At 36.7% G+C, this 13735-nt stretch overlaps 1 protein-coding gene across 10 annotated transcripts in view; it reads right to left on the bottom strand.

Moving 5' to 3' along the window:
- R3HDM1 (R3H domain containing 1) overlaps positions 1-13735 on the bottom strand; it is a 50759-nt gene that overhangs the window by 10671 nt on the left and 26353 nt on the right. For 6 of the 10 annotated variants that reach the window (XM_082763802.1, XM_082763803.1, XM_082763799.1 and 3 more), the window contains 6 exons: positions 10373-10527; positions 8753-8854; positions 5953-6213; positions 5077-5197; positions 877-1031; positions 179-327 (listed from right to left, as the gene is read on the bottom strand). In XM_082763802.1, the coding sequence (XP_082619928.1) occupies positions 179-327; positions 877-1031; positions 5077-5197; positions 5953-6213; positions 8753-8854; positions 10373-10527 (943 nt within the window). The remainder of the gene's footprint in view (positions 1-178; positions 328-876; positions 1032-5076; positions 5198-5952; positions 6214-8752; positions 8855-10372; positions 10528-13735) is intronic. The other 4 variants (XM_082763805.1, XM_082763808.1, XM_082763800.1 and 1 more) reach the window with 2 other exon arrangements.

Genomic DNA, 13735 nt, shown 5'->3' on the forward strand with positions numbered 1-13735 from the left:
AGTAGACGAAGCCATGCAGCAGTGACACAAAAACTGAATTGCGTAAGAGAAAAAAACAGCTAATAAAGCATTTTTAAGTCTACCTTTAAAATATATTTAATACATGCAGTAATGTAGCAGATCCTGTCAGTTACTACAAGGCAATTAAACCTGGTTGCTGAGAAATCAAATAACCAACCTTAAGTTATTCTGTTGACCTGATGGAATGACACTGTAGTAAACTGGCATTCCTGTTGTGGGCAATCCTTGATTTGACTGACCGGGAATTATTACAGGCTGTTGATATGTCTGCTGGGGCACTGCCTGGGAACCTTGAGGCACCGAAACCTAAAATTGAGAACACGTTAAGACCTTCTTGTGCAGAAAATTTTTCCTTCTGCTTCTTGACCATCACCTACTTTAAGATTTTTTTTTTTTTTTTGAAAACAAAACAACAAAGATCTACCAGAACTCTCTAAATCCAGAACACTAGTGATAACACGAGTTGAAATAACAGTGCTTTATAAAACAAAAGTTTTTACCTTCTTCCCTAAAAATGGATATTTTGCTTCCAAGGGACTCCATAAATTAACAAAAGAATTTCTCTACAATAGTTAAGGAGTGGAGTGGGTGGAATTCTTACAAGCTTTTTCTTCCCCATCCTCTGAACCACAATTAATGCAGCACTTAGTATTCAAGAGGGATAAAATCTGTCAATTTGTGATAGGTCTGCTTCATGCTTCAATCATTTATTTATTTATTTTAAATCTCTCTCCTCCAAGTCACCTTTAAAATGTACTTGCAGCTTTCCTGCATTTACAAAGCAATGCACTTCAATAAAAAAGATCACTCAACAGTACAGAAGAGTGACTGGAAAGTTATGAGTGAATTACCCACCTGATACGATGGCACTGAAGGATATGGAACAATCACACCTTGAATTTGATTCCCAACATTGTTGTGTTGGCCACTGACTAGATTTTGATTCTGAGACTGCTGAACTCCAACTAACCCCTGGTAGTTTTGCTGCTGGTTAGGCAAAACTTGGTAACCTGAAATTATACATTTAAATATTATTTTGGAAGTACTGTCTAAAATGTAAGACATTTTATACAGAGCTGCCTGTATGAAAAAGTATGTGTGGCATTTTCCAATGGCTTTTTACATCTGGCAACTTCTTAAGAGTTGAACTTACCATGCATATAAAAAGAAGCCAACATTAAAAAAAATCAACAGATTTCATTCATTTACAACCACCTGGCCCCACCATTAAATACCACACATACTATCTGCAATGCTGCACTCACATGCTTGCAATATTTCTTTGCACTCCGAGTTACATGCATTGACACCTTGATTTGATTGGTGAAAGCTGAAAGCATTTCAAAAAACCATGCTAAATAATGTCAAAAACAATTAATTGTCTATTATTATAAACAAGGCTGTTTATAATACTTCAGCTTTGAAATTCTGGTTATGATAAATTCTGCTAGCATCTCAGGTGCCCCAGGATGAAAGTATCTCACCTACGAGTCAAGGCTGAAGCACACTGTGCAATGCACTTGTGCAAGTCCTTTAAAAAACAACCAAAACCAAACTGATTTTTCATATTCACCCCACTGTAGTGCCTCCGCAACGCTTTATTACTGCTTAAGCTGGCACCCTTTGCTGTCTTTCAAAAATGTCCTAAATAAAAAAAATAATAAATAATGAAAAAAGAAGAAAAAAAAAAAAGCATGAGTGCCAAACAGGAAATGGCACCCAAGCGTTTATTACGCTCCAGCCTTGTTCCCACTTTTTTTTAAGCATATAGTAGGTACCTGTTACAGGTAACTGATCAAAACACATGCAGGACACGAGTTCTTTTTGTCCTATTCCATCATACAGGTTATGTCCTTAAATACTTACCACATCAGCAACAAAACCATAACTAACTGTGTTTCTGAGACTAGGCCAGTTACCACTGTAGAGTAAAAAACTGGGCTTGTCAGAAGGACCAATGGCAAGAGGAGTCCTGTATTAACTTGGACACATTGATATTCCAAGGAATCTGACATTCCCCATGCTCCCTGGCTTGATATGGAACTATATATTTGCTAAAGCAAGTAGAGCTGCAAAAAGTCACATGGATTTTTTTTTAAATTGTGTTTAAAAATTGCTTAGTCTATTTAGAAAATAATTATTCAGTTAACAAACACTTTTCTTTAAAAAAACAAAACAAAACAACAAAAACCCAGAGACATTCACTGATTACATACATCCAAGGTACAATGAACATTATGAATTAAGTCTCAGCTGGCTATCTCTCTTATAGAAATTGCAACAATGAAGAATAACAACGCCTGGTAACATCACCAAATAATGCTGGAGAAAATTAAAGGGAAGAAGGTTCAGTTCGTTAAAACCAAGAGAGCTATTCATTAGAAACACAGAAGACACTATAAATATTTTCAGAGTACTATGTAACTTCACAACCATGCCTGCTCAAATAGGTCAGTAGTTACAATTTTTAATAACTGAGCTTGGACTGCATAGAAAAATCCATCTCTCATCTGTTACAAACAAAATATTTAAATGTGCTTTGTTACCAAGTGATCTATGGCACCTAAAAAGCAATCGAATGCAAAGCTGCAGTATACAACAGATACAATTACCACATCTGCAATCTAAAGCCCTCACTTCCCCGCCACTGTAACATTGCTGAGAATATTTTTCAGCTTTTTTTCCTGACTCTTCCAGCGACAGACATAATCAATTTTGCAAGCGGAGAGAACTGGAACAATATAAATTGTGTGCCAAGAAGGTTCCCCACAGAATTCTGAAGAACGCTCTATTTTTAGTTTCCCAGTTTCACCTCTGCATAGAAAGTGGTATGACAGAAATGCAACACTCAGCAGAAAAAGAAAACCCGCACCTGCCTGAGCAGACTGCCTCATTACCAAGAAATATTCCAGAACAGCAGCTACAAAAAGCAGCAGCTACAAAAAGAAGCATGTTTCTTGGTATTTCCATAAAGTAATCACTTAATATAAGAGGAATTAACCCACAGGATATAGAAATACATTTCTGAATAACATGTTAAGAGTGAAAAATGGCTTTTATTCAAGAACAAGAAAGTAAAATAACCTGGTTAACCAGCTCTGAATAAGGCTCGGAATCTATTACAAATAGAGCTATTATTACTGTGACAGTGATGATTGGCAGTTTTGTAGCAGAAGCTAGTTGAACTTCAGCTGATGTTCCTACAGTAACTGCTGTTCAGATAAGACTTTTAATCAACCTACAGTTAGGTCTTTTGGTCAGTCGGCCCTCACAGTCATGAGGACATTAAATACCTCTGTTTTGGGCAAAGCATTTAAAACAGAAGTGGGAAAACAAACAAACAAACCAAAAAAAAACCACCAGACAACTAAATATTACAGGTGAAACCCCTTTAGCAAGGAAGCCAGGAAGCAGCTGAAAAAGAGACCGGTTCACTGTGAGAAATGTAAACCTCTCAGACAGTGTTACGGCCCCGAATTCAACAGCTCAAAGTCAGGCCAGCTCATAATGTTAAACCAAACGTGGCTTCAGGTGCCACGCTCTCAGAAGCTGTCATCTTTCACTTAACTTTGTGTTTGGAAAGCAATTTCAGAGTTAGCAACTGCTTTACTAAATGAGTAAAACCCCTGGTTTTTATGTAACACGTGATTTGTTTGTTCTCACTCTTGACCAGAGCCAGAATCCCAGAATATCCGCAGTTGGAAGGGCCCCAGCCCAAAGGACTTGTTGCCACGTTAGCCAAGTAGCACGCTGTCCTTCAGCTCACCACCAGCCATCGCTAGTAAGCATCGACCATTTCAGATGTAGCTTTGCGTTAGCTTAGTACAAATGTTTAAAATAAACCCATGAGAGGTAATTATAAAACATACAATCTCATAAGCAGTTTGCAGAACAAAAACTACAAGGTGAAACCTTTTTAATGTCCAGAATGGAGATTCGGAGTTGTCTCTAAAGCAGTAAATGAGAGCCAGCAATGGCGAGGTAGCAATTGGTTCCTAGTAAAATGTTTTTCTCTGCCATTAGTGCTAGCCACACACCAAGTAACCAAGCAGGAATGAGTGGAATTGAATTATTGGCTGGACCATCCTTTCACTACTCTAACAAGATCCCTTGATATTGGGACTAGAGGCACAAGGTACCTTATCAAAGCAGTAAGAGTTGTCTGCACAGCTATCTTTCTCCCTTTATTATGTTTATTTCTTCTAGGCCAGAAATAGATTTTCGTGGCTGCTACTTTTCACCCGTCCATGTTACAGACGGTGAAATTCAATAAAGCATCAACAGCTGAAAACACACAAGCACCAAATTTACTTACCTAATAGCAACTGATTCCTCCCTTTGCATCTTAATGCTGATGCACATCACCCCATGCTTTTAAACTCAGATCTGGGGGGCGGGAGGTGCAAATAAAAGAATCCTTCTTTCTGAATGACACTAAATCCCTGATTTTTAACGGACTCAGCCAAAATGTTCTCTGCCTTCATATGTCACTAGCTACTTCTGAAAGTTTTTACTATGAGTTAAGATACTACTCAGAAATAAATTTGCTTTAGGAATCCAAACCTTACTGAAGAAGTTGTAACAATATTTGTAAGTAGGCAGGTTATTAGAATATGATAGCTATACTTAATTCAAAAGGAAAAAAAGACAAGAGGAAAGCAGGGAAACAGACAAAGCTTGGTAACATTCATAGGAAGCTAAGTCAAAACACTAGAGAAGCCTTTACCGAAATAGAAGGATCAGAAAACTAATTCTAGCCACTTAAGTCTCATGATATATACTGTTCAATATCCAGATACCTTTAGTCAAAGGACAAAAAAATTACTCTATATTATTTTCAACTGCATTTAAAAATAAATGACAGTATTACCAACATGGTCTGCATAGCAGTGTTTTCATGCCACATCTAAAATTAGTAACCAAAGCTTCAAAACAAGAGATAAGGTGATAAGGTGTATCTCTGCAGCGTTACGTCATTTAAAGTTATTTATTCACCTTAAAACAGGAAAAAAACACACCCAAGGTATTCAAAATGCTGAATTAAGTTCAACAAACCTGTCTGCTGTCCGGGCTGTGCCAATGGTTGGTTTTGCTGCGTGTTGTAATGGACAGAAACAGGTCGATACTGTTGGCTGGAGTGCGAGTACTGATTGGGTGTACAATAACAAGCTGGCATCTAAAGACAAACGACAATTAAAGAGATGCACTACCCGCAAGTTTGTAGCAGGCATACACATAAACACAAAAAGATGTGCACACAATAAAAGAGGTGCAAAACTTTAATGGTGCAACTAATGTTAAATGCTTTAGCAAATAAAAATACTTACTCTGTATTATATAAAGTCTCTCTTTTAACAGCTGATTTCTTGTACTTTCATTGTAGAAGAAATAAGTTCCAAAACACTAAATTCCCCTACATCAGCACTATTTTCATGAACTGTTTTTAGCAGTCTCTGGTGACAATACATGTCATTTTAGCCAATGCCAGAGGAAAGTAATGCACTGCTACTTTTAAACTGCAATAACTACTTGGTGGAACCATGGAGAAGGTTGGAGGGGAGATGGGAGCAGATTCAGGATCTTTGGACCAATTTGCATAAGGAAACATCTGAGACACTAGAAAACAATGGAGAACACAAGGATGTACAAAATCCACATTTGGTAGTTTTAAAATGTCACTACCAGTAACACAGTGCTCTGATATTTATGGTTTTTGTTTGTTTTTATTTAACTAGCTAAATAGGCAAATCTGAGTGATTATTCCTCCTCAAGTACACTAAGGTCATTCATTTCAAAACACAAATGAGAAAAAAAATGCACAAAGCCACAAATTAACAGGGATCCCCACAGCACATAAAAAGCCCATTAATGGAACAGCATCATCATATTTTAATTTTAGCTTTTGGTAGACTGGAAACAGAACCATTGTACCTGTGGCACAGGTTGCTGCATATATCCCTGCTGCTGGAGCACTTGCTGGCTGACAGGGTGGCTAGACGTAGAGTAGCCTTGAGTAGAAACTGGTTGGCCAGAGGGTGGTGGAGGTGGAGCAGCTGCGATGATATAACCAGACTGCTGTGGGGGCTGGAGAACTACAGTGGACTGGAACATAGTGGTATGAGGTTCAGCTGGATCAGCAGGTGGCTGACGGGCAAGACTCATATGGCTAAATTGTGATCCTAGGTTGTCTTGCTGTAGTTGTTAAAAAAAAAAAAAAAAAAAAAAAGGCAAAAATTACATTCACAGGTACTCAAAATAAAATAAGAATAAAAGATTATATCACAGTAAGTGAACGACAAATAGCTCAGTAAGTAAAATTTTCATATAGGAATGTCTCAAATTACAACATCAGCCAAAGAGCAGGAGGAAGAATGATAGCACATGATAGAACACAGCAGCAAATTATCTTCAGGGCTGACAGTGGGAAAGAACATCCATGTTGAGAGACTTTACTCACTCCACATCTGCCTCTATCTACTTATTGTAAGAATTCAATTTATTTTCTGATTGGACTCCAAAACCTGAGTAATAATGTTAACCCCCAGTTAAGACAGCAGAAGGCAACAGTATTGTTAAAGTAATTTTTAATTTTCAGTTAATGAGGCTCTAATCCAGGACAACAGGAGACATTTGTCTAGCTTGGTATTATACTACATACTTGTCATGCTAAAACAAAAAATCAATCCTTCTAACAGCTGCAAAAATCTATTCTAGCTGCTACCCATTATCTGTATTTTATTAACATTTGAAACTATGGTACTGACAGCACTGAGCACTGCAGGAGTCCCATGGAATATGAAACTCCTCTTACTGTAACCCCAAGCATTTTTCTTTTCAAGCAATTCAGCATCAAATGGATTACCAGCATTCTGAAAATAAGAAGTGATCTCTAATAAATTATCTTTTGTTAAAAATGAAGGTTCACAAGTAAAATCCAAATGTGAAGAAACTCAAAAATTTGAAGACAATATGACGAAAATATGAGTTAATTGACAAAAACTAAGTTCGACCTCTGTCTTTTATGGATCTATATTCACGTTGTTTGATGAAGTTTTATAGTTCCAAGGCTAAAAATACTAAATACTAGAAATATGAATTTGCACTTAAAACTTTATTTAGAATACCTTTACATCTTAAAAAGACTTATTTTCATCGTATCAACTACTTAACTTGTCATTGTCACTTCATTTTGAGATGAGGCCTATTAATGCAACCATAATACTTCTCTACACTGGATTTTACATTCTGCTCCCCATAATATCTAGTTAAGAGAAGAGATCCTGATATTCAGTTCTGATTAAATATTACTTTTACAAATGGCTAAAGTGCCACTGCAAGTTTATTTCTGTTATACACTGAATACAAGTGAATTCTGATCTGGTCAGTTCTTCCCACAACAACAGGTACAGTACAAGTATGATCAACCATTGAAACACCGTATTGCCAGACATGGATAAAGCAAACTTTCCTGCTACCAACTATGAAGGTGTTCAATTTAGATTATGAGCCTAGACCATCATTCCTTTTTATATGTTATGTAAGTTGCCATAAGTAGAAATACATTTTTGAAGCTGACAGCACAATTAGTACTTCAACTCATTTCCTGAACATGAAATGGTTTGAAACTATTATAAACCTGGGGAAGTTTCATTGTTTTAACAAACGTATGCCTAACAATGATTGCAAATTACAGCACAGAAACCTAAGCTATGTTTGAACTAGCTGCCACAGGCAGCAATTTATTCATATGCTAAAACTGCGTAGGAAGTTCACATTGGTTAATTACCTTCTCAGTTAATGAGATGAGAATGGTTAAGTTATTTTCAATGCAATTCACATGTATTCAAACTCTAAAATACCATGAGAAACAACACTGCTAAAAACAATACACCCTTTGTGAAGTGCAATTCCTTTTTAGGATTGTATATCTAAAGTACAGATAACACTGATTATATAGTTTTAATTATATGCAGCCTATTGAATTCAGATCTATATTTATTACCAGACAATGTTTCTGATTAATACCAAAACCAGTAACAAAATACTCTGAATACATATTAAAATAGCTATTGTATAACATGTAGAGCTCCATGGAAAGCTGGGAAGCCTAGTTTTTGACCCAAACCCTAGTTTACATTCTGCTTTGGGTAACTTTTCTTCTTTCCTAGGCTTCATTTTGTCTTGGTGTTAAGATTCTTAGTGAATATTATTTTTTTCGTTTCCACCTTCCATCTATTTAATACTGGATGCTCATGAACTGGGAGTGTTAAAGTTCTGGCAAAGAGGCTAGAAAATATAACCACAAAAACAACAACACTGCACATGTGATCCCTGAAAAGAGATTAGGGGTCAGCAGAAGAGAGAGCAGACATAACAACGAGAAGAAAAGGATGGAGAAAAGTTAATTGAAAGACATAGAAGGTATTGATTGACTGGCTAACAAAACTTTGAAAAAGCTTCCCCTCTACAAAGGAAAAAAAATAAAATATATAAATCAATTAATACACGTATATAGGAATAGTCCAATTGTATGTATTTCTGTTGAGTTTGAAATTTAGAGGGTAAAACCTCAGGAACTATTTTCAACCACTCAGGTAATATTTTACTGCGATTAAGAAGCCAGCCAGTCATTACACTGGTATCAGACACCACTTACAAACAACCCAAGCAAAGGTCAGCACCCACTAAAGATTAACCCATGCAGAGAGGAAATGAACAGAAGATATAATACCACAGAATATTGCTGGGTAGAGGAGACTGGCAGGAGCGGGGGTGGATAAGAGACTGCAGAGTACTGAACAGGCTGGGAAGAAGGCTGCAGAGGCCGGATAGGCTGAAGAAATAACAGGTTTAGAAACATGGTTAACATTAGAAGTAAGAGAAGTGAAAACAAAGTCTTTTTTAATAGGAAAAAAAAAAAAAAAAAGGCAAACGTGCTCCAGTCATTACCAGAGAGGGAAGGGATACATTTTTTCCCCAATTAAATCAAGCTGAAGACTGAACAGAATTAAAATAAACATAATTTTCAATATCTGTATCCCAGCAGAAATGCGTTTGCTTTATTTTAAAGCTTATGTATAACAAATAAGTCAAATTGCTTCTATTTAGCATATACTATTTGAGAGAGAGATTCTTTTGAAATTATAAATAAGAACTGCACATGCATTCTAAATACAAGTTATTTTAAAGCATCTAAATACAGAATGAATCTAGTACTAACCACAGATTAAAACGTATTACTTTCCTTTATCCAACAATACTGAAATATTTTGTATGCATTGGGGTTATTTAAACATCAGAGATCTATCATTGCTAATAATATTTTGAGCAGGTTTAACTCCAGCAGCCATTGAGAAGGCAATTATAGAAGTGGTAAAGGATTTGCAAAGAAAACTACAAATACTGCACGCTTTTGTAGATCAGACAGAGAGAAATTGTATAAATGAACCTGTTTCAAAACAGCCCATCATTACTGTGTCACATGCAGGTAGCCTGAACAGAAGATTTAAGCCAAGGAAAATGGACAAGGATAAAGCCAGATAAAGTTCTATAAATAACTTTCTGACAAAACTTGAGAACAATTTGAAAACACCACAGGGGACTATAGCCAATACCTTGGTGCTTGAAATAGCTGCTGCAAAAAGAGGTAGAATTCTCCTTTCTCCTGACTATAACACATTGCTCACTTTTCTTTTCTTCTTCAAGGGCTGAGTCATCTTTAATCTGGCTTATTTTACCAAATTCCTCTTGTGCAAGATGAGAAAAATAAAAAAGCCTGTAATTCAGCATGGGGTTTTTCTTCAGCACAGGGTTTTCTAAGTAGGGTAAGCCAAGGTGCTACCAAAGAGGCATTCATACCCACCAGTCCTAAACCACCTCTTTTGTGCCACCATACTGCTTGTACGGTATGGCCCAGGAATTCATCAGACTGAAAAATAACCTTAATGAAAAGAGATTTCAACTGGATTAACTCCCTACCCAGTTTGCTGACTATGTGACTGTATGCTAGGGGTGTTTGTGTGTGTGTGACTAAGTGTGACATGGGATGAAGGCAGAACTCCTTTTCCAGAGCAATCTAGGCATGCTATACTCTCGATACCGTAACATTTTCACTATTTTTTCTTTAGTTTTCTGTATTTATAAGAAAAGGCTGCCTACCACATTCAGTTATTGGGAGAACTGATAGTTCTGAGGGCTGTGGAGAAGAAGCCCAGCCACACTCATCTCTGCAGCCATTGCTGCTGCTTTTAACATATGCGTCACCAGAGCAGTCCTACTAATCCCTGATTATCAGACAGCAATATGACAGCATCAATCATAAGAACAAGCAGCATGTGTTTGACATGTGCACCTGTGAGAGGATGTGATTAGCTGCTGGCTGTTGCTGAGGTGGTGGGGGAAGAGGTGGCTGTTGTGGAGGTCCAGGCACTTGGGTCCTAACGGGCTGCTGAGGCATAGGAGGATTGTACACAACAGGAGTGCCATCTGGATTGAGGAACGGCTGACCTGGGAAGTTGAAAAAGAACACAACCAGAGACAGGCAGCTGTATTAACCAAATTTGGAGAAAATGAAGACAAATGTGTTTACAGTAAGCAAAACGAATCAATTAATACAATTTAAAAACAAAGCCACACCATTTCATGCAAGATTTATGCCAAATCCCCACAACTATGTTTAGAATTGCCATGATTAAAAGGGCCTTAACTGCCAAACTTCATGCAGCTAAGACATATAAGTAAACATGTCTTAGAGTAAACAAAGAAACCCAGTCTTTACTTAGTGATCACTAAAATATTTGTTATACCCTGCTAAAAACTCATTTTTATTAAGTAGACTAAAAAAAAGTCAAGAGTAATAAACCCCTAATAAAAATACTATTTTAAAAACCTTTTAAAAAGACAATTAAATGAATCTTCTTTAATCAGTTTGAACACTGGACATCTTAAAGGCAAACATTTTTATAAAATATATATAAAATGGTAGCTGCAATTGTACTCTTATAACTGCTACTTAGTAAGATTAAAGTACTCTCTTCCCCTATTCACAGATGAACTGGCTCTTCAATAAAATAAGCAATGGTTCTCCTATTTAATAGTCTGCATCTTCAGCGTTATACCACTGGACTACTGCAAAACTTCTTAAAAATAAACTATTTAAAAGTAATTTGTAAGCAAACAGTGATTAATTTGGTTGTGTGGGTCGGGGCAAAAAAAAAAGAACTAAAGGAACAACAGATTAGTCAGCAAGGGCCTGTGTTTAGGTCTAGCTGCTTAATGACACGTGGCTTGCCTTGGCTCATTTTGATGCTTAAGAAGGTCCAAAGACTCCTGTAAATTTTCCCCTCCTCCAATATAAATATTTTCCTTTGTGGGATTCTTTCCAGAGGCATAAGCTGAGACTAAAGCCTTTGCATCCTATCCCGGGTCCTGTTAAAAGCAGACTCCTTCAGACCTCTTCATCCCATCCCATTTCAAAGCAAGTGGCCAACCCAGAAGTTATTGGAGACAGGACTGAGGCAGCTGATGCGAGACAGGAGAAGCATGTGCACAGCTACAAAAAGTAAGCGGCACAGACGCACTGCAGGTGGTGAAGCTATATTCAATGTAGCTTAATGGATTCCTCTCTAACATTCTAGAATTGTGAATATTCATGTAAATAAGGAACGGGATTTTATTTCTTTCTACCACTTAACTAGCAATCCCTGGAGCGTGTTTCCTGTAGCGACCAAGTAAGAGCTGTCTTCTCAAGCACGGTCCTCAATTGCTAAGAACAAGTCCTTTGACCTATGCCTATGAGATCTTCTGTCAGAAGTGCTGAGAAACTCATCTATGGGTTTTGAACCCTGACTGTCATTTGGAACAGTAAAGCCAAATGAACAGTTACAGAATGTGATGATGCCACTACATTAGAAATCAAAAGTTTAGCTGAACCTAGATTCTCCTCGGTCTGGAATTGTGCTTGAGCTTCTGCAACACAGTCAGATATTAAGATAATCTTCTATCATGAAAGAACATTAATGGCTGGTTTAAATACATTAAAAATAAATAAAATATAAGAATCACCACAACTTGAAAGTCGAGCTAATTTAAATGAACATTGCACAGTCAGTTCTACAATCCTGCTGCCTTTACTGAGGAAGGTGTGAGTAAAAGGAATGTTTGCAGGTGAAAACTCTTTTACAATTACTTCTTTCTCTGCCCTTCCTCACTGCTGTTATGTGGAAGCCTTGTCAATGTCACTGGGAAAACGACCAACACTACAGGAGGAAGAAAGTGAAACTAATATCACATGCAAAGCAATGACGTGTAAGTCATATTAGGACGACTCAAAAAAAATCACTGCTTAAGCTGTATCATTTTTTAGATGCCACTACTTTCTAACCAACAGTGTCCTGCCTGCAATACCTGCAGTTATCTGTTCTGTTGTTCAGTAACTCTTCAGCGTGGTCATGCTATAAACCCATAACGTAAAAATGACAGCCAGCATTCTTCGTATTGATGTAAGCCACAGAATACTCTAGCATTCACAAATGCTAGAATTTATTGCTCTAGCAAAAAATTATCACTAGTCACATTTGTCTTCACACAATGGAAAATTCACAAATAAGCTGTGCAACATATCCATCAGGACCAGAAAAGCTAAGTCAGTAGTGCTATGTCCAGAAGCTGCATATAAGACAGCGAATACACCCCCCTCCAAATGCAACGGCTATCTAGGAAGATGATATGCTACAGACAGTCAGCTGTAGACAGCTTCTAGCAGGACCAGCTTTAAATATTTGTTTAGAAGCTTTTAAGAATCCTTAGGTGGCATCCCAATAGGCAGAAGCATTAAAAGCATTAACTAAAAAAGATTCTCTAGTTTCCTACATAAGAATGGCAACCAAGTTACATAAAGAAAGAAAAAAAAATAGAACATAAAACCATTTAGTTTCAAGAGAGAAAATTAATAACTAATTATTTTAGCAGCACTAGTGAGAAATAGTTAAAAAGTACGTGCCATTATATTCAAATATACTAAAGTGTATCTACAAAGTGATGGGAGAGATCCTAAAGCATTTCCTTGTCTAACAAGCAAAACAAATCTTTGGACTATGATTATATCTTAATTTTAGCATAATGATAAAGATGGGTTGCACAGAGAAGGTAAAATCAAAATTTCAGGATTTCTTAACTTCTACAACCAAGGTTTTTATTTTTTTAATCCAGACAAGTAGTTACACATCTCTGCATCTACACAATGAACTATCATTCTCCCACTGCTTATTGAAAATATCAGTATTGGCCAAACACACCAACAGTGATTTAATCTTGTTTTAAACTGAAACAGAAGTTTAAAAATAGCATGTAATCTCATCCTCATTTCTTTCTCTTGTATTAAGTCAGTGTCATGAGTACACAGAGAAAGAATGTATGTTGTGACAAACAAAATGAAGGATGATAGGTTCCTTCAAGTCAATGTGAATACTTGCTCAGGAGCTCTCCCCTCCCTGCAACTTTTATATTAGCACTGGAAAAAAGACTTTTCCATCTCCCCACAAAAAATAAAAAATAAAAAATGAATTTTAATTATTCTGTGTTCTGGATAATAATCATAGTATTTTCATAGTTTGTGCTAGTCACCATTAAAATAGTATAAATTAAAACTCTTAATAGCAAAACCCAAGTGAGTTTACTTATCCCTTTTATCCAAGACTCATGCTCTCTTTTTAAA

This window comes from Aythya marila, assembly GCF_965140915.1.
Source record: "Aythya marila genome assembly, chromosome: 6".
In the NCBI taxonomy this organism is placed as follows: Eukaryota; Metazoa; Chordata; class Aves; order Anseriformes; family Anatidae; genus Aythya; species Aythya marila.